This window comes from Sorghum bicolor, chromosome 2 (genome assembly GCF_000003195.3).
Source record: "Sorghum bicolor cultivar BTx623 chromosome 2, Sorghum_bicolor_NCBIv3, whole genome shotgun sequence".
NCBI classification, from domain to species: domain Eukaryota; kingdom Viridiplantae; phylum Streptophyta; class Magnoliopsida; order Poales; family Poaceae; genus Sorghum; species Sorghum bicolor.
Window position 1 is genome coordinate 8646103 of NC_012871.2, and position 19404 is coordinate 8665506.

General features: G+C 42.8%; 4 protein-coding genes across 4 annotated transcripts; all 4 read right to left on the bottom strand.

The window, feature by feature from the left end:
- LOC8069126 (formin-like protein 3) lies at window positions 395-2059 on the bottom strand. Its single transcript, XM_021454824.1, has one exon. The coding sequence runs from the start codon at window positions 1839-1841 to the stop codon at window positions 768-770; it is 1074 nt and encodes a 357-aa protein (XP_021310499.1). The 5' UTR covers window positions 1842-2059; the 3' UTR covers window positions 395-767.
- LOC8078453 (uncharacterized aarF domain-containing protein kinase At5g05200, chloroplastic) lies at window positions 4895-10559 on the bottom strand. Its single transcript, XM_002461655.2, has 11 exons — window positions 10345-10559; window positions 10025-10172; window positions 9552-9694; window positions 8969-9082; window positions 8273-8461; window positions 8038-8193; window positions 7286-7551; window positions 7110-7207; window positions 6703-6881; window positions 5766-5876; window positions 4895-5334 (listed from the first exon to the last, which is right to left on the bottom strand). Exons 1-11 carry the CDS (start codon window positions 10429-10431, stop codon window positions 5158-5160), a joined length of 1668 nt encoding a protein of 555 aa, XP_002461700.1. The 5' UTR covers window positions 10432-10559; the 3' UTR covers window positions 4895-5157.
- Window positions 11691-15785, bottom strand: LOC8078454 (glycerol-3-phosphate dehydrogenase [NAD(+)], chloroplastic). The gene is made up of 8 exons (XM_002461656.2): window positions 15389-15785; window positions 15171-15307; window positions 14418-14523; window positions 14140-14341; window positions 13681-13768; window positions 12673-12970; window positions 12430-12579; window positions 11691-11949 (listed from the first exon to the last, which is right to left on the bottom strand). The coding sequence occupies exons 1-8, from the start codon at window positions 15683-15685 to the stop codon at window positions 11935-11937; spliced, it is 1293 nt and encodes a 430-aa protein (XP_002461701.1). The 5' UTR covers window positions 15686-15785; the 3' UTR covers window positions 11691-11934.
- On the bottom strand, window positions 17103-19126 carry LOC8078455 (40S ribosomal protein S12). The gene is made up of 5 exons (XM_002461657.2): window positions 18993-19126; window positions 18850-18901; window positions 17807-18098; window positions 17454-17519; window positions 17103-17359 (listed from the first exon to the last, which is right to left on the bottom strand). Exons 2-5 carry the CDS (start codon window positions 18852-18854, stop codon window positions 17300-17302), a joined length of 423 nt encoding a protein of 140 aa, XP_002461702.1. The 5' UTR covers window positions 18855-18901; window positions 18993-19126; the 3' UTR covers window positions 17103-17299.

Consider the following 19404-nt stretch of genomic DNA (forward strand, 5'->3'; position numbering starts at 1 on the left):
ACTAGGTTTAAAAAAATTATCTCGTAAATTACAAACAAACTATATAACATAGCCATAATGTTGTACCGGCTATATTTGCTCTTTTTTCCCTCTAGGCACTGTCACGCAATGACGCAACGCCGTTTTGTTAGATACGGGTAGTATGCTGCGAGTGAGCGTGCACTGACACAAAAAAGAGTAAAGCCTGCACGTGTGCTCGCTCTGCTCTGCCAACTCTCCATGCGTCACGCTTGTTCACAGAATCACAGGTACAGAGAGGTAGGAGCAGTCTTTAACAAAAACAAGACGACGAAGCGGAACCGCAGCCGTTACTTTCACTGCCATCCATCGTCGAAACAAGAGCAACAACCGTGGCAACAATCTTGCAATCTCCACAGCAGCAGCAAACCCAAGCTTCGAAAGAAGATTGTCAACAGATGATACTTATTTATTACACATGAATAATAATAACTCATCAGGTTTTACAAGATCAGTTCATCACCCGCTGCGGTTCCGGATCCACCAGTTCCAGCAGCAGCATGCCAGCATATGTACACAAATCATCATCAGTTCATGAATCAGAGAGAGAGTGAGAGAGGTTACAACAGGCTCTCTTCACATTAGCATCGATGGATTGGATTGGAATGCAGTCACACGGGCACGACACGACGAGCGGCGGCCATTCAGATCGGCCATCAAGATCGAGGAGCGGCGGTAGGGGGATGGATGGAACGATGGATACCAGGTAGTGCTACCAAGGGAGTAGCGCGCCGTTCGTCTCCGGCCTCTCAGGCGCGCCCGGTCTCCTCGGCGGCGGGGGCGGGGGTGTGGAGGGCGGGGACGCGCCCGCCGCAGCCCGACCGCTTCTTGCGCTTCCCGGACCCGGACATGAGCGCCCACACCGGCAGAGGCACGAACCGCGGCGGCTCCGACGGGGAGGAGGCGAGGCACTGCCTCTTGCTTTCCGGCAGCAGAGGCGGAGGCGCCAGCCGCTTCTTCGGCGGAAGTGTCGGCAGGGGCGGGTGATGGTGGTGGTGGTGGTGATGCTGCTGCTTCTTCGGTGGGAGGGGAAGCGGTGGCGGGTACAGCTGCTGCTTCTTCGGCGGAAGCAGAGGCGGTGGCGGGTACTGCAGCTGCTTCTTCGGCGGAAGCAGAGGCGGCGGCGGCGGCGGCAGCTGCTGCTTCTCTCGCTGAGGTAGCGGCGGTGGCGGTAGTGGTAGCTGCTTCTCCCGCTGCGTTGGTGGCGGCGGCAGCTGCTTCTTCTCCCGCTGAGGTAGCGGCGGCGGCGGCGGCGGCAGCTGCTTCTCCCGCTGAGGTGGTGGTGGCGGCGGGGGACGAGGGGGAAGGACCGGGCGGTGCGCGGCAGCGGGCGGAGGGAGCAGGTCGCTGGAGGAGGATGCCTTGGGCCCGCCACGGATGCGTAGGCGCGCGGCGACGTACGCCGCCGCGGCCTCCTCGGCGGTGTCGAAGGTGCCGAGCCAGACGCGGCGGCGGAGCAGCGGGTCGCGAATCTCCGCGGCCCACCGGCCCCACGGGCGCCGCCGCACGCCCGTGAACCTCGCGCCGCCTTCCCCCTCCTCGTCCTCGTCCTCTTCCTCCTCCTCACCTCCGCACCCGGCGGACTGGAGCAGCACGCGGCTGCGCTTCACGCTCACGCTCCCCGCCGACCCCGGACGCTCCTCTCCCTCCTGCTCCACCTCCTCGTCCACCTCGTCCTCGCTGGAAGACGACGAGTCGGTGGCGTCCTCGTCGTGCACGATGATCCGCACCACCCGGCACCGCGTCGGCGCCGCGGCGGCGGCCGCGGACCTCTTGGCCTCCTCCACCGCCTTCATCACCTCCTCCTTCAAGCTAGGGTCCATCCTTATTCGTCCCCACGCCTCGGGGGGGCACGCCGCCTCCTTCACCCCATGGAAAAGAGCCCGCGCCGCCTCAGCGCACGGTCGCGGCGGCCATGCGGCTAGGGCTAGGGCTTCGATCTGCTACTAATTCGGCGGGCGGGCGGATTTCGGGACGGGAGCGGGAAGAGAAGAGAAGGCGAAGGCGAAATTGGGGACGGACGCCGTCGAGGGGAAATTGGGGGAAGGTATTAGTTGAACAGGGCAGGGGCGTTTGGGTAATTTCGCGGTGGTAGTTCCTTGCAAGGAATCTCCGCCTCAGGGCGGTAGGTGCCCACGTGGCGGTGGTGGTCGCCGTGTGGGGCATATTCGCTTGGGGAGCACGGGAACGGGAGGGGGCAGCGCGGAATGACCGGAATGCCCTTGGGTTTGGGGGTCTGGAATATTCGTGGGTTTCAAAATTCAAACTGGGTAAAACCGGTAGGGGTAGGGGAGGAGTTTCAAGTTGAAGGCAGGGTCCGTTTCTGGAAGCGGCTGCAAAAGCGAAACAGCCAAGTGCAGCTGGGTTTCGGCAGCTTCAAGGGGCAACCCGCGCGCGCATGTGCATTAAAAAAAACACAGGGGCGATTATCTTGTTTAATTTAACGTTGTGAAATTATCGATGCGTGCGAAAAGTCATGGCTAAAAATACTGTTTGTTGATTTGTTATGAGAAAAAAACACTATTGACTAACAAAAAAGTACCGCTTATATAAGACAAGCAAACGACCGGCATAAGTTGGCGAAAAATGTTCATCGATAGAGACAGAGACGGAACCAGAGCAAATATATAGGGAGGGCCGAGTATAGAAGATATGTATGAAGATTACATTTAGCTTAAGCTCTATCACTTAAAAATAACTAACTTTGCATGTACTCTTAAAGAAAGTTTCAGGAGTTAGGGGGGGCCATGGCCCCTGCTAGCCCCCCCCCTTTTCCGTCACTGGATAGAGAATTGTGTGTTGACAAACTATACGTATGCAGAAGAAACTAAAGTAAATTGACACGTGTCCGTACGCTAGTAATAATTTTTTTATATGGAGAAAAAGAGAACATGGTTATGTGTGCCATATATGGAAGTATTTTTTTTCTCGAACAACGCAGGAGAACTGCGCGTCATTTTATTAAGGTAGAGAAAAGAGGTACACGGGTCAAAAGACCCATCTCACACACGCACAAACTCACACACCCCACACACTGGCTACCAGGTTACTGAACCGCCACACTAAAAACAGAGAACGACCAAAAAGCCTCTATGCCTTAAACCCCACCAGGTAGCAACCTAAACGCCAACTCCTAGAGTTTAGAGGCACCCGCCGAGCACAAATATACTTGACTTCTTATTATCAAAGACATAAGTATTGCGATGCTTCCAAATCTCCCACGCCACCAAAATAATCAAGGAGTTGAGTCCTTTACGCGTCTCCTTGGAGATAGCAGCAGTTGTTCTCTTCCACCATCTTGAGAAACAAGTTGTAGTAGGCTGTGGAGGCAACTGCAGCAGCCCTAACTGTTGCAAAATCAGAGACCAAACTTGTCGAGCAAAAACGCAGCCCACTAGTAAATGATTTATTGTTTCACCCTCTTGATCACATAGTGGACATGCCTCAGGATGGGGTAGGTTCCTCCTTGCTAAACGATTAGCTGTCCAAACCCGGTTGTGAAAGACCAACCAGATGAAAAACTTGCAGCGCGGAGAAGCCCAAGTTTTCCAGATTCTTCTCCAGGAGCTAAACTTGATGGATCCTTTAGAAAAGGCAGCGTAGGCCGATTTACTGCTGTAGGAACCATCCTGCGTTAATTTCCATCTATATTGGTCTGGAGTTTCTAGATGCAAAATGAAGCCATCCACCATATCCTAAATCTGGAAGTACTCGAGCATGACCTCAACTGTAACAAGGTTGTAATAATTACAAGAAACAAGAGAAACTCAAAAGTTAGCATATATAAGAGCATTTTATAAAGGGCAAAAAAAAGGTTAGTGATCGGCACGTTCTTCTGAGCGTTAGTTTCTCAAAAACATGGTTAGCACGTTCTTATCTCAAACTTTTTTTTTCACAGCGGCAAATCCGAATTACATTATTAGAGCAACGGAATTACAAGCATATAGTTCAAGTTCCAACGTTCTTATTTTTACAATAGGAGTAAAATAGTGCCTAGTTTTTCCTACATGTCCATGTTTGTTTGGAAAGAAACTATGACTTCTACTTACGAGTTTGATGATGGCTACGCTATTAGCATTGGCATGTCCTTTTTGAACAAAGAAATCAATAAGACAAATTCGTCAACAGAATGATGCCATTCTGTATTCACAATGGCTTCACTTCATGGTACCATTGCCATCATTCACTCATTTGTGATTTTCCAGCGTCCATTGCATATCTTCGTATCATCCTCAGTTTTTTGTCACAAAAAAAAACTGTCGCTTAAATCGTAATAACAAAATTACAAGGGTCATGATAATGGCTGCTTGTTTTGCTTTGTTTAAAAAAAATAATTAAAACCCTATTTAGATCCACCTAGCTAACTAATAATTGTGTTTAACTTGAAGAAACCAACTAATAATTAATTGGTAGGTAGGAGGTGGACTGGTGGGTGATATTAGCTGGTTTATCAGCTGAGGATTCAAATAGAGCCACTAACTGTCAGAAGTTAACTATCACTCCCTCAAAAAAAAAATCCTAGGTTTGGAACAAGTCAAACTTCTCAAGTTTAACTAAGTTTATATAAAAATAGTATCAATATATATATATATATATCTATATAGATTTACTATGGTACCTATTTGAAGCTCGAACCTGAGCTGCCGATATTTGTCACTATGAACTCTCTGTTGTGTAAAGCTGCAACGAGTTGGGATCTGAAAGCCACTTTGCAGTGCTGTCCGGTCATATAGTAGAATCCCTCCATAAGTTCGTGGTGACCCCGATAAAATGCAACGAGACCCCGAGAAGAAGCAACGAAACGTGTTTCGGTCTAGCCAATTTTGGGTGAAGTAGAGTTTTTTGTCCAGCCCATCACTTTTTGTGCTGACAGTTGTAGTATAGTACAGCTGCATCTTAACTTGATTTGTCTACTAAAATTTACTTGACAGTTTACATACAGTTTTTACATGTTGCCTAGTAGCTAGTACGACATATATAACGCCGAATTCCAGAATACGAATAAGAGTACAATTTCTAGTGTGGTTCATTTCTATGCTGGTCTGGCAAAACTATATACAGTATTGGGTCACATGAGCTTTGCTATTATCGCCCATCACAACTCCTCTAGTATGTCTGGTGACTAATAAAATGGTGTCACTAAAATCTATCAGTTCTTCTCAGTTGCCGATTGGTGGAGATGTTGATCCGCTCGTCTCGCAGCATGTTCATGCTGGGAGCCAACAGTCTTGTGTAGCGATCAAAATACAGAAGCTGCTTCATGAGAAGAGCAAACTCTCGAGGAAATTTCAGCCCATAAGACTCGCTTACCCTAACCTGGGAAATGCAAGATCAGAAGTGTCAGCTTTCATTTTCTATTCTCTTGTTTCTCAAAAGTACTAAGTATGTTATAGCTCGGGAAAATTCAAGAAAGCAATGGCAAATAAATCAAAATCTAGTGCCTTTCAAACAGCAACATGTGCAACACATCAAGGCAACATATCATGAAACTGATATGTAAACACATCAACTTATCATCATCTACTTCATCATGACAGCCAATCCACAGCTCAGGCTACTCTTTGGAAAAGGGCTGGTCCCCAATCCATTGTGAAAATCAACATCAGAAATTTCAGTAGGTCCACATATCCACCAAACAGTGGGGAAGTTTAAAGCTAAAAAGCTTCTGCAGCAAAAAGAACTTAAACCATAGGAGAAAGTAAACCATTCTACTGTTCTAGACATAATTTCAAAAGAATGTAACTCACCAGATCAAGAAATAGAGCATTCATCTGTCTCTCATCAAGGACAACATTAGCAGATACTGCTGTAGCATCAGGGGTCCTTGCTGTTGCAACTATGATTTCAGTATCCAAGTCCTGCTTAACAGATGAGAAAACATTAGCACATTTTTTTTTGGACCAAACAAGCTAGTAGAATGGGATATCAAGTAATCCCACTTTTTTGTAAATGTATAACATTTTTTTTGGACTTTGAGAACATGATAACAAAAACTAATAAAATACTATATTACGAAAGTATGTTTCATGACAAATCCAATGATACTATGCCCATGTAGACCTGTCGTCAGGTTGGGTATGAGTTCCCCAGCAAAGACAAATGTCCATGCCGACGCCCAGAAGAACATTACTCATACCCAATGGTTACAGGTAGGGTGAAACTGAATCGGATACAGACGGATACCAGTGATCCTGCACTCTGTCCCATATCCCGTATTCTATCTCATATTTTTTTTATCGGATCTCAGAACCGGATACGGATCATTCAGATATTGATATCTATCACATATACATATCAGAAATACGATTTTAGTATTCGGATTTGGATATGGTACAAATTGAGATACAGACTATCCATATAGAGTTGATCCTTTCGGGACGCATGGATATCGAGAAGTATCCATCCCGTTTTCATCCCTAGTTACAGGTGAATCCAGGGGATACAACATTATAGGATGTCATAAATGTGCGAACAGATGAAGTACAAAAGAAATTAAAGAAGACAAGTGCTCCATAATAAATACAAAACTAACTAAATAGTTTATTTACGTCTGCCATAGTATTAACTTATGCAATTTTAGCAAGAACTTAGGTCACTCAGAAGATGGTTAACCAAAGCCTTTTTTCCTTAGCAAAAACATTGATCAAGCTTCAGGATATCAATAGCCTATTTTGGAAACATTACCTGTATTGATGAGAATATCTTCTGCAGGTCCTTTGCAAATTCATTGATATTTATATCATTCCCTGTAGCACCCATTTCAGAAAGGGCGGAGGCCATAGCATCATAATCCTCAGTTGCAAAAGAAGCCAAAAAGACCTCCATAGCTGCCCAAGTCCTTGGAGATATTCGACCAACAATCCCTGAAAAGTGTTAATTAGTATATAATTATGTAACTAATGAAAAAAGATGCAATCACAAACTACCATAATACCATAATCAACCTAGAATATTTGGAATTTTTGTGCATAACGAGGTAAAAGTTCACCCTTAGTTGTGTGATATGATTCATGTTCTGTTACATTTACAATGTAACTGATTGATAATCAACCAATACAAAAACATCTATGGAAGAAATTGCTTGAGCATACCGAAATCAATAAAACCAATTCGCCCATCACGGAGCAACCATAGGTTTCCAGCATGCACATCCGCATGGAAGGATTCACATGAAATCAAGCTTCCAAACCTGCAATTTAATGCATTTTTCTGAAGTTTGAACCAAGGCTCTACAGAGGTCATGAAAGGGGACAGCTGTGTAACTTACCAGACATTAAGGGCAGTGACTAAAGTCAACTCAGGATCAGGAACAAGAGATCTTATAGAATCAAGATCAGTAAGCGGAACTCCATACAATCTTTCCATAGTCAACACACGTTTTGTACTACAGTGTTGATACACAAATGGGGCTTTTGCCTGCCTGTCAAACCCCATTGCATCTAGGTATCCCTGAAATGCCTGAATATTTGCAGCCTCTTTTCTAAAGTCAACTTCTTCAAGCATTGATTCCTTTATGTCCTTGACAATGCCTACCTATAATGAAAAAAACTTAGTAAAAATGGCATTTGTTAATTAGATACTGTGCAGTTTTCTAACTGATTGAATGGCAATATAAAGAATGAATCAAAATATAAAATCAAATTTCATAATGTTTGTTGTCCCCACATCAGTACGTACATACCCTAGTTATACCATTCTATTCAATGTTCTTTCTCAAAATCTATTCTTTTTTTATGTTCGTTGATGCACATATACTCACTAACTGTGGCACAATGAACAGTTTAATAATGCACTTTTTTACATTGATTTTCAGAATATAAACCACCATCTGCTACAAAAACCACTTGGTTGATTGTTATGTACAACAAAATATGGTTCGCTGCTGATAAAAATTATTGCTCTTACTTTGATTAAAAAAAGAAAATTAAAGGAAAAGCTCATGTTTTAAAGAAAAAAATGCCATGTCGCGCATTCAAGTATCTGATTGCACATGAACTTCATCATTAGAAGTGCATTTACCAGTGATGTCCTCTGTAGTTCAGGGTTCAAGAACTCCAAAACACGTGCAACAACATAGATAAAATTCAGGTCAGCAACCAAAGTATCCTCAATACCAGGCTTTAGAACTTTAATCACCACATCCTTCTGAGAGCTCTTCAACCTAGCCCCATGAACCTGGATGACAATGAATTATCTCAATGCTTGAAAAACAGAATGCATAATGTTATTAAAAAAAAAAGGTTCCAAGAGAAACCTGTGCTATGGAGGCAGAGGCTATTGGCACCGGATCAATGTATTCATATACACTATCCAATGGCCGCTGCAGCTCCTCACGTAATATTGATTCAATCACATCATATGGGACGGCTGGTGCTTGGTCAAAGCACTTCTGGAATTCCTCAACATATTCTGCAGGAAACAAAGTTGGTGCAGATGCTACAAACTGCATCATCACACAGTCAGTTCACCATCAGTGCCCAAACAATCATAACTTACAACATCATTTTTAAAGAAGTAGCAGAAATGGTACACCACTATGGAATCAGAAAGTTATTCAGACTCAATCCCCATACCCATCTCAAAAGACCAACCACGAAAAGGTAACATGTTTTTTTTAATTATTTTAAAGAAAGAGCTCCCCAGTATATTCAACCTCAAACTGAAATTCGCTCTTATGGGGAGTCGAACCTGAAAAGGTAACATGTTGGTTGTTTGAAATGTGCTACCCTTTGAAACTCAACACAGGTAGTGAGCATATGAGCATGCTAATTTGTATCATGATTTCTCACGATTAATTGGGAATCTTTCATTTTTGATGTACACATAATTACTACAACTAAAAGTGTTAATAATTCAACTAAAATCCCATTGATAAATAAAAGATTTCTATTGGCTACTAGTGTATCACAGATTGTCATCAATCATAGTACAAAGTCTGAACACGTCTCACCTGACCTAACTTGATATAAGTTGCACCCATGCGCTCAAAAAGTCTTCTAAGGTAAACTGGAGAAAGTAAACCAAGCTGCATCTGAGATGGAATTCCTGCTGCTGTGTTGGCTGTCTACAATAATAAGAGCACGAAATTATGTTCCTGCTGAAATTAATTCAAATAACTGATAATAAATATCTGAGTCAAACATAGGAGTTGCTCAAAATTCAGCCTCATCTTGCACCAATGAAACCCCACTTCCATCTCAACCTAACTAATGTACCTCTAAAGCTCACCCAACTCAACCAATCAGTACAGCAACAGTTTAATGTCGAACCTCCAAGGTTCTACTCTGACTATTTAGTCTTCAACTTACAAGCATGTATCCAAGTGGGAGTGTGGACCATGGGTGTGATTACAAGAATGCGCACCACGCATGCATCCATGTGATTTTCTTGAATCAGCACTATCACTATTTTACAAAATACTTCCCACATGACCATTAACCCTCTTTTTTGAGAGGGCTATAAGAACATTTGCATTCCCAATAACAACAGATATGCGAAGACAAAATGAAAGCATAAAACAGTATAAGTCAAACCTTTGAGAGGTCATTCAGCCACTCCCCGCCAACCCCAAGCACAGCTTGGATCCCTTGTGCCATCCTGAAAGCACCTCGAGGCCCTGTACTAATCGACGTCTGGAGAAGGTCCTCGACTAATTTAGGCAACTCGCCAACTCTATCTGCATTTGAGTAAAAAAAAACGCAGAACTGGATGTTAGATTCACAAAGAACAAACAAACTTCAAATCCACACATTCATCCCTTGATCACTCCACTGTGAAACATCCTTTATACCATCATTAGTCAACCGAACAACAGATCCCCATCTATCTATACTATCAACTGGGCCACAAATCCTATAGCCTTGTTACATACATATGGTACTAAACATGGCGCTCTCCCTCCTATAGCGACTTAGATGTTGGCCGCACTAAGATTACAGAATCACTTGGCAGAAGACGAAACATTACATCAGCGAGGAAGTATTCATGAATCAAATCAAATCATTACCTTGGAGGCGTGTGGAGAAATCCTGGGCCTGGGAGTAGCGAGCGAAAACCCTAACCCCGACCCGGGCCCGCCTCCGCCCCTCCCGTCGAGGCTCAATCCCGGGCCCGCCCACCCGGAGGGAGCCTCCCCCGCCGCCGCCGGGATGCACCTGCAGCAAACCCCAGTCAATGTCCACCTTACGCATTACAGCACAGTCGAATCGAAGGCAACCTCGCTCCAGCGCGATTCCGGGATTTAGACAGGCGCGAACGCAATGGACTACCCTTGTAAAATGGCGAGATGTGAGGTCGGGACCGGGTCGACTCGGGCGTAGTGCGTACCAGGGGGAGGCCGCGGCGGCGGTGGTGGTGGTGGTGGACGAGGAGAGGGGAGCGCGCCGCGGCGCCCCTCGCGGCCGCCGAAGCCATCCGTGAGAGGATGGGTGGGTGGACGCGCGGCTCGCCGGCGACGGGAGCGGAGAGGTGGTAGGAGGCCGCAGCAGCGGTGTGCAGGTCTAAAGTCCGTGCGTGCGACTGCGAGCAGAGCGTTCGGAGCCTCGAGTCCGAAATGTGTGTAACGGCGCAGGAGACGACACGTGTGCAAGATTGCGGCCTTGCTTCTGCTCGTTCACCGGCCAACAGGCGTTGCGTCTCGCGTGATATTGCAGGATCGGCCCGCGTGATATTCCTCTTGCCATTTTTTTTTAAAACTACGCCCTCGGTATACAAATAAATACATGTCTCATTTCTAAAGAAGTCAAACTTTTTTAAATATAACTAAAAATATATCAAATAATATTAATATTTATATCTATAAATAAATATATTATAAAAATATATTTTATGCTCAATCTAATAATAGATATTATATATAATAAATATTAGTATATATATATGGTCAAATTAAAAAAGATTTGACTTCTCAAAAAATAAGATGTATATTTATTTGTGGACGAAAGGAGTATATTCCTCTTGCCTTGCTCGAGGAACTACATGAGAAAAATCCACACATCTTTCGTGTGCTGAGGGCCTGAAGCACGCATGTTCCCCTATTTAATTTCGAGGGAAAGGCTAGTGCAAAATCGTGTGAATGTTACACCAAATAATTGTAATTCCCTCTGACGAGTTTTTTCAACTTTATCTCTAAATATTGCAATATTGAACAAGAGATATAGAAAAAGAAGTTGAAAAAGGTGAAGAGATATTGAGAGCGGTTTTTATTCAAATGTCTCTTCAAATAAGAAAGAATGTTGGAGATTTTTTTTAACACTCCCTCCATTCTAAATTATAAGTCACTCTAGAGTCAAAGCATTTTTAAGTTGGATCAAAATTATAGAGGGAAATACTAAGATTTATAACATAAAGTGAGTATACTATGAAAATATAACTAAGAAAAAATCTAATGATACTTAGTATCATAATAGTTATTATTTTATTATAAAATTTGGTCAAACTTGAGATACTTTGATTCTTCAAGATTCTTGGAATGATTTATAATTTGGAACGAAGGGAGTACATATCATTTGTTTGTGTATTGCTATGTATACCTATAAAAAGCAAAACGAGTAACGGAGTGAGTATAATTTTAGGATTATTCTAGGTACATGGATGCCGGCTACTGCTCCGCTCTAACGATAAGGCTGCATTTTAATGTTGTTACTAGTGAGTGCTAGATGGAACTCATCTCCTTCCAATTTAATGCCAGAGCTTGAGAACATTTCCTTCTTCAAAAGAAACATCATAGTAAAGCTTTTGTCGGTGTACAAGGAGAGGACAATGTGTTCTGAAATTAATGGATATATCACTTTTGCATTAACAATGCAATGGTACAAAAAAGTAACGGTCTTTGGCAGATTTTTAATATGGTTGGCCAGGGCCCAAGCTACACTTGGAGCCAAGTGGAAAAAATGCAAAACTCCATTGCTAGCCTTGTTAGACTTCCTCCACCTGTAAAAGAAATTTTTTACACATTGTCATTCATTATTAATTTGAACAAGACTAACGGCAGATTTACTATAATGCGCAGATAGCAGTTGAGAAACCCTTGTGTGTTTCAGCCTTCCAGGCAAACTATTCGTACTTAAACAAGAAGCATCGAAACGAAATGGGTGTCTGTTTTGTTTAAACAAAACAACAATTTAAAAATATGTCACTGGAACACGGTAATAAAAGACACTGACAATACTTTCAAAATAAAAGACACTGACAACACATGAAGAATGATTTCAGTAGAAGCCAAGTTCTTTTAAGACTATGTGGCTGTTTAGACAAATTGCTTGATTATTTTTTCAATTTTTTACAAGTTAAAACAGTCACTAGCCAAATACAACAATTTAAAATAGAGCGAGGATCCGATGGTTGTGCTTGTGAAATAAAATACTCCAGTTCATTTGGTATCTGGATGAAACTTCAAATTACATGGCATACCTGAGGAAGATTCATTAACTCCATAACCGCCTTGTTTGGAGTTAATTCATTATCAATTATCCGTGCTACTGCTGTCAAGACTGGCATTTTGACCTTGTACTTCTGAGCCAACGCAATGACAGCCCCAGCAGTTGATACACCTTCAGCAACCTAAAGATAGATAAATGCACTAATTACAGATTATACAGATGAGTAGGTGACATTTTCTGCATAAACTGATGTCATGGAAGGAATTCTGCACACCTGATTCATAGAACTCATGATTTTATCAAGCTTTTCGCCAGAACCAAGGCGTAGCCCCACAGTTCTATTCCGTGAAAGGTTGACGAAACATGTAAGCATGATGTCACCAGACCCAGACAAACCAGAAAGAGTAGTTGGCTTTGCTCCCATCTTCGTTGCCAACCAGCGTATTTCTGAACAGCCTTGAGCAACAAGGGCAGCCATACAGTTATTTCCAAGACTCATACCTTCCACTATACCTGCAGCTATTGCAAGAACATTCTTCAGGGCACCTGCAATTTCTACTCCTGTAACATCACTGAAGTATCATAGGTCACATTCAAAATATTTGCCTAAGGTTTTCTCAGTATCACAGGTCACTGTAAGTATGTAAGTACCAGAACTGTCACAATCAAAACAACAAATTTCTACTAACCTAAATCCTAATGTGTACAAAATCATAGTGGAAGAAACATTCATCACACTTCTTTATGTTAGTACGGTATATCATATATAGCCTATTAGTTGGAATAGTTTTAGCTGGAGAAAAGTTTCACAGACAACAGAAATTCCCAAGATATTGCTCCTAAGACTAATATTGAACTGTGTGGTAGTAACTAATTTGAAACAAGGAAAACTATTCCTTATGCTTAGCTGTTGAGCGTACTAGTTCCAATTTTAGATTACTAGTCAATTTAAGATGAAATTTGAAGAAAATCATTAAGTTTTCCTTCTTCACTATTGAATGATGTTGGGGAATTCAGGTAGTAACACACTCACTTTTCCCTTGTCGTAAGAGTTCAGAAACTAATGCAATGCCACTTTTAAACTGTAAGAACTTTTCTCTCTTTCCCATACATAAAAAATCAAATAGTAAGAAGAGCAAAAAAAATCTGTGTTGCATTCTGTTCAAGCATCTTCTACCTCGTCTTCTTTATCAGCTTTAGTAAACACAAGCCTATGGCATATACTTTTGCATTCATGCGGTTGTACCTTCTGTGATAAAGTCATGGAGCTAGGCAATTGTACCTTGATGTGCTTATCCTCAAATTTGGGGAAGCTAACAGTTGTTGAACAGAACTTGCCAACTTCTTGTCTTTGGATGCCACCACCATCGCTACAATTAAAGTTGAATGACAATGAACTTCAGTCCAGATTGAGAGATTCCGAGTGCTTGATGAAAGAAGGAAATTCAAAGGCTAGTGAGCATCAAACACTAGTGGAATAGCTTGCACAATTGCATGGCTAGATTTCAAAATACCATTGTATTTGTTGTACCACTCTGATACCTATGGTTAGAAATACAGCTGCATGCATGTACTTGATTATTAGGATTTTTCTGTTGTCTTAAAATCCATCGTTTGTTCTTTCATATACAAATATGTGAAGAAGTTTAAAGGACTACAGGTACAAATAACTCAGTGTCAACATTAAGCTTGAAAAAGAAAGTGACATAACAGTTAAACAATATTAATGATATCAACAGACCTGTAGGCAATTTGTTCATTAACTCTACAGCAAATGATGGTCCTGACAGAACAACAAATGGTTGGCGGCGATTTCCCAATGCTCGTGGGATGATTTTAGACATTGTCCGAAGGGTATTGAGTTCCAGCCCTTTGCTAAGTGATATGAATGGCAACTTTGGATCAACATGTGTTGAAATACTTTCAAGAAAGGATGAACTGAACTGCCACAGAAAGTACAGAGTCAAAAGGATGGAATATGTGCAACAAGCATAATGCTTCATAAAGAACTGTGAATACCTGAACCGGAACAGCATGGAAGCAGAAATCAGCTCCTGCTAAAGCATCAGCAGCACTAGTCGTTGCAACAATATTTTCTGGCAATCTGTGTTCTGCTAAGTACTTGCTACAGTAAAAGGTAGAAGCCGTAATTCATACATTGTTGTATTTTTCATCAAAAATAGTTTATCATGGGCCACTCTATATAATAAGGTATCGTTACACATCAGCAAAATGTTGTATCGTATTTTCCTCCTTTTTGTGCGATATTATATATACTCATCTACTATCACACATACACTGTAATAAATCATCAATACTATATACCATATTCATCTCAACATCATGTCTCTGGTGAGATGGATACTTTAAGATAAAATGGTTCAGTTACAATTTTTCATGCACTATGAGTTCAAGTCAATTACTCAATTTAAACCAGATGAGGTTTCCTTCCACATTATCATTCGCATTGGAAACATTGCCTCTACATTTTTTTTTGTACAAATATAAACTCTGAGGAATGTGGATGGAATGCAGCACAAATTGATGTTGGTAACAGCTAAATGCACACAAAATTAGTTTTCCGAACATGAAACTTGTCATTGCCTAATTGGTCATAATAACAGGATGATATCACTATGCCTGATAGCCTGATCTGCCCCCGGATAATCTGAGTATCTATTCGTTCAAGATGATCTCTGAGTGAAACAAGAACCTAATAAAGTATCCTACGACATGGATCAAGAAAGGAGGCAGGCAGCAGAGGTTACCAACCAATTGATATGTGTGTTGTTGATGGACCGGCAGACGAGGTCGTCCCTGAGCAGCATGGCCACCTCGAGGTCGGCCTTCTTGGCCGCCACGTGAGCCGCCATGGCCGTCCCGAAGGACCCTCCCCCGAGAACCACCACCTGCGAAACCCGCCACTCGACTTCTCCCAATCAGATCCCGCAAGGAAGCGCGCATCCAAATCCAAGCCCAGAGAGTCCTACCTTGCGCGTGCTCTCGAGGACGTCGCTGCGGTTGCGGCGGCGCCAGGAGCGGGACCACCGGACCAGCTTCTCCCACGCGATGCGCACCGCGCGGCGACGGTCCTTGCGGCCGCTCCTGCGTGGCGCGGCGCCGGCGTCGTCGTCGTCGTCGCTGGAGTCCTCGTCCTCCGGCGGAGGCACGGCATCAGTGGCGCCGGTGAATATGGGCGGAGGGCGGCAGACGACGGTGGCGGTGAGGCGGGGCCGAGGAGTCGGGATGGAGGGAAAGAATGCGGTGGCGGCGGCGGCGGCGGCCATTGGAGAATGGAGGAAGAACAGTTTCGCGCGGCCTTTGTTATTGTTGCTATCTTATCCGTTCCCGCCTTTCGCAGCTCCCCTGACCCCTGCGGCCCTGCTACTCTTTTTTTTTAATTGTTTTTCTATTCCAGTCGAGTGATTTGGGGTCTTCAGCCAATACGATGACGCCACGTTGTCCTTCCTTATGAGCCGCTCGAGACAATTGGGCCTTGGGCTTGTTTAGTTTTCAACTTTTTTTTAATGAACACTCTAGCACTTTTGTTTGTATTTGACAAATATTGTCTAATCATAGACTAACTAGACTCAAAAGATTCATCTCACAAATTACAGGTAAATTGTGCAAGTAGTTCCAAAAAAATTTGCAAAATGGACATAGTAGCATTTTCGTTTGTATTTGACAATATTGTCTAATCATGGACTAAGCAGACTCAAAAGATTGGTCTCGTAAATTATAAGCAAACTGTGCAATCAATTATTATTTTTATTTATACTTAATGTTTCATACATACGCCACAAGATTCGATGTGACGGGAAATCTAAAATTTTTAGCAAATTTTTTTGGGAACGAAACAAGGTCTTGGTAGGGTTGTCCTTCCATACTGTGTCCTTAACCAAACGTTCTAATCCTCGTATTCCATTGTTTTAGAAATGGATATTTGCAACTTAGATAATACCTAATAAAATAGAAAAATAGTCTCTATTCATAGAATGAAAACTTCGTAAGCAAGCTATTTCAAGTCTTTTATAGGGAAGACATATCATAGAGAATTCTAATTGTCATATATCATATCAAGTAGGTTGTGGTATTTCATTGCTATAAACATAAGTTACTGTAAAATATAAGACGTGTCATTTGGATACTTCTCTTTGACTTTGAAGTATTTTTATATAATATAATTTCTCGCTCCTCGCTCCCTCGTATGATTTCTTGAAGAACCGCGAGCACTAACAGAAGAACCAGACGTGCATTGTACTCTGTATGCATGGTTAATGTTTTCCAAGCTGCACCTCACATTTCACATTTTGTTTTCGAAAATAGTCGCCCCTTCTCCGGTCGAATTAGTCCCTTCATCTTATCGCATGTTATGCTGTGTCTCCACTCAAGTGTTTCCATGCTCCAGTTTCAGGAAATGGTAGTTTAAACATGATTTAATTTGCTACACAGTAAAAAAATATCAATGGCGTCTTCCACAAATCACAATGTTGTCTCTCCGTATGATGATCATGCATTATGCTTTCATAACTGGTGTATGCTATGCACTGTCCCGGTAAAAACAGACCAGGAAAGTGGAAAGTAGGATGCATTCATAGCAGAGCACAAAGATTTGTCAAATCAAATAAGAAATAAATTAGCAACCGCAGCACAGACAGTGTAAACATGATAAACATGGAACATGATTATTAAACATCAAAAAGGTAACGGCAAAGCAAGCATAAACTCAGCTCTTCTTGATTTGCATTAAAACCAGATGACAGCACCATAACAAAAATTTCAGATGTCCAAATTGCTCATATCCTCTTTGGCTTTTCTAGTAAAATGTTCTAGTCTCCTAGCAAGCCCCAGATGCAAGCATAATTTTAAGCCCAGGTCCAAAGTACTGAAACGTATTACATCTAGTGTGACTTGACATACTCCTGCACTATGTTAAGGCCCTCAGATTCTTCACCGTAGTCCTGGTAATTGAAACAAAACAGTGAAATGTCATGTTAGCTGCCTAGGGTAAACCAAAGTAATTAATTGTAAGAAAGTAGATGATGCATATGCTACCTTGACAACGACACAGGAGCAGCCTACAACCTTCCTTGCCTTGCCCTCAGAGTCGATCTTGCAAAGCTGCAAGGAGCGTAAGTGGAGGTTGTTACAATCAAGGCTCAAGTTCATACAACAGAATACACATAGTGCAAAACAGCATGCTCTAGAAAATAGAAACATGACTGAATGAATTAAAAAGGAAATGTAAAGACTTGACATTTACAGACAATAGTAAATTTTCCCCTGCTAACAAAAGGTGGGGCATTGGAAGTGATAAAAATGAATGTTCAAATGAGTAATCCAGTAGCAGCATCAATAACACTATGTAAAAAGAAGCACAAGTTTTAGAGAAGGAAACTCTAACTCACCCCAGCCCACTCGCCAAGAGTCTTAGCAGCAGGAACAGTGACCAGGTGAACATTGTGCTCAGCACAGAGCGCCTTCACCAGCTTGACATAATCAGGCTGGTCACAGTCCTCAGCAAGCACACAAAGCTGAGCAGCGTGCTTCTCAATGGCCTTGGCAGCCTCACGAAGACCCTTGACAAGTCCGTCATGAGCACTTGACTTCTTCATCACGAGCTGCAGAGCAGTCATCAAATCCATCGGCTCTCCAAGAATTGGGGTCGGTGCCTCAACAGCGACTGGGGCCTCCTGATCACTGCCACATCAGAACAATTTGGTGAATTGACAACGCAGGAACAGAAAGCTTCCAAGTATATCAAACAAATTTGCAATGCAAAGCCTATAAAAGTATCAACATATACTGCACACAGATGAAACATTTCAATGCTACTAGTAGTCAGGTATTGGGAGAACCAACAAGCAACAGGACATAGGTTGCAAGCCAGCAGAACTTAAAAGCGTATAAAGTGAAGTTCATTTTTATAGTCTTTGATATGATGATAATAATGATCTCAATCAATTGAAACAAAAACATTCAACTATGAGTTGCTTAGATTGGTACACTAAACTACATAGACAAGACAAACCTGCAGAAAACTAACCCTAACTTAATAACCGAATTAGCCATCAAAATCTCAGTTTGGTTTGGTCAGCCGGCCATTGAGCACACAAGCAACGTTATGAACGCACTTGCAAAATAATCTAATTCCATCAGAACACAAATGAGCCGAACATGCCTGTATCAAGTTCGACCCAGGACAGTAGATATGCCCGATGATTCAAGATCGGAAGACCGCACAAGTCGCAGGATAATCATTTCATCACAACAGTAGCGCAACTTAAATCTACCGAGCTATTGGCTATTGCTACCCCTACCCGCGACAGTTCCGGAAAACCCGCATCGAGTAGAACGATTCTAGCGTCATACTAATCTGGAGCTAAAATTTCACTAACCAGACCAAGATTCCTGAAACGAGCAGGGAAAATAGATCGGCTGGGGAACTTACGCCATGTTCCTCGCTGTGAAGGGGTCCCTGGCCGGCGGCTGCGAATAGAGATCTGGAGCAGGCAAGCGAAAAGTCAGTAGCGATTAGTGAGGGAGACGACGGGAGGAGGAAGAACAAACGAGGCGAGGGGAGCGCGCCGCCACCTGAACAGAGGGCGGGAGCACCGAGCGGCGGCTGCGGCGGCTAGGGTTTTGGCGAGAGGGTGTGAGAGGGGTGGGAGAAGGCGGAATTATAGTGCCGGGCTGCCGGCTCGTTGAGGCGGGCCTGTTTGGGCCTTGGTGGGCTGAATGTCTAGCTTTCACTACCCCAAATATTTTCATCGTTTTTCTTTCTTCTTGGTCTTATCATAATTTTCCGTAACGAATGAACTCGTACGGTCTTTTTTTAAAAAAAAAAAAAGAATACTGCCTTACTTCATTGCTCCAAATAACGCACGACTTTAGACCATTTTTATTAAAATATTTTGGTTCGAAAATACTAATCCGTCTCTTCTATATAGACATGTGAGGGCAGCAAATTAAATATGCTCAGGGCATGTACAACCCATAGACGGAA

Coding starts and splice junctions, on each gene's coding strand:
- LOC8069126 (XM_021454824.1), bottom strand. CDS start 1,841: ATGGACCCTAGCTTGAAGGAGGAGGTGATGAAGGCGGTGGAGGAGGCC.
- LOC8078453 (XM_002461655.2), bottom strand. CDS start 10,431: ATGGCTTCGGCGGCCGCGAGGGGCGCCGCGGCGCGCTCCCCTCTCCTC. Junction 6,882..7,109: donor AATTGGTTTTATTGATTTCG/GTATGCTCAAGC, acceptor AACACTTTTCAG/GGATTGTTGGTCGAATATCT. Junction 5,877..6,702: donor AGATATTCTCATCAATACAG/GTAATGTTTCCA, acceptor TCTGTTAAGCAG/GACTTGGATACTGAAATCAT.
- LOC8078454 (XM_002461656.2), bottom strand. CDS start 15,685: ATGGCCGCCGCCGCCGCCGCCACCGCATTCTTTCCCTCCATCCCGACT. Junction 14,342..14,417: donor TCCATGCTGTTCCGGTTCAG/GTATTCACAGTT, acceptor TTTCTGTGGCAG/TTCAGTTCATCCTTTCTTGA. Junction 12,971..13,680: donor TTGAGGATAAGCACATCAAG/GTACAATTGCCT, acceptor ATGATACTTCAG/TGATGTTACAGGAGTAGAAA.
- LOC8078455 (XM_002461657.2), bottom strand. Junction 17,520..17,806: donor CTCTTGGCGAGTGGGCTGGG/GTGAGTTAGAGT, acceptor CGCTCCTTGCAG/CTTTGCAAGATCGACTCTGA. Junction 17,360..17,453: donor GCTCCTGTGTCGTTGTCAAG/GTAGCATATGCA, acceptor TTCAATTACCAG/GACTACGGTGAAGAATCTGA.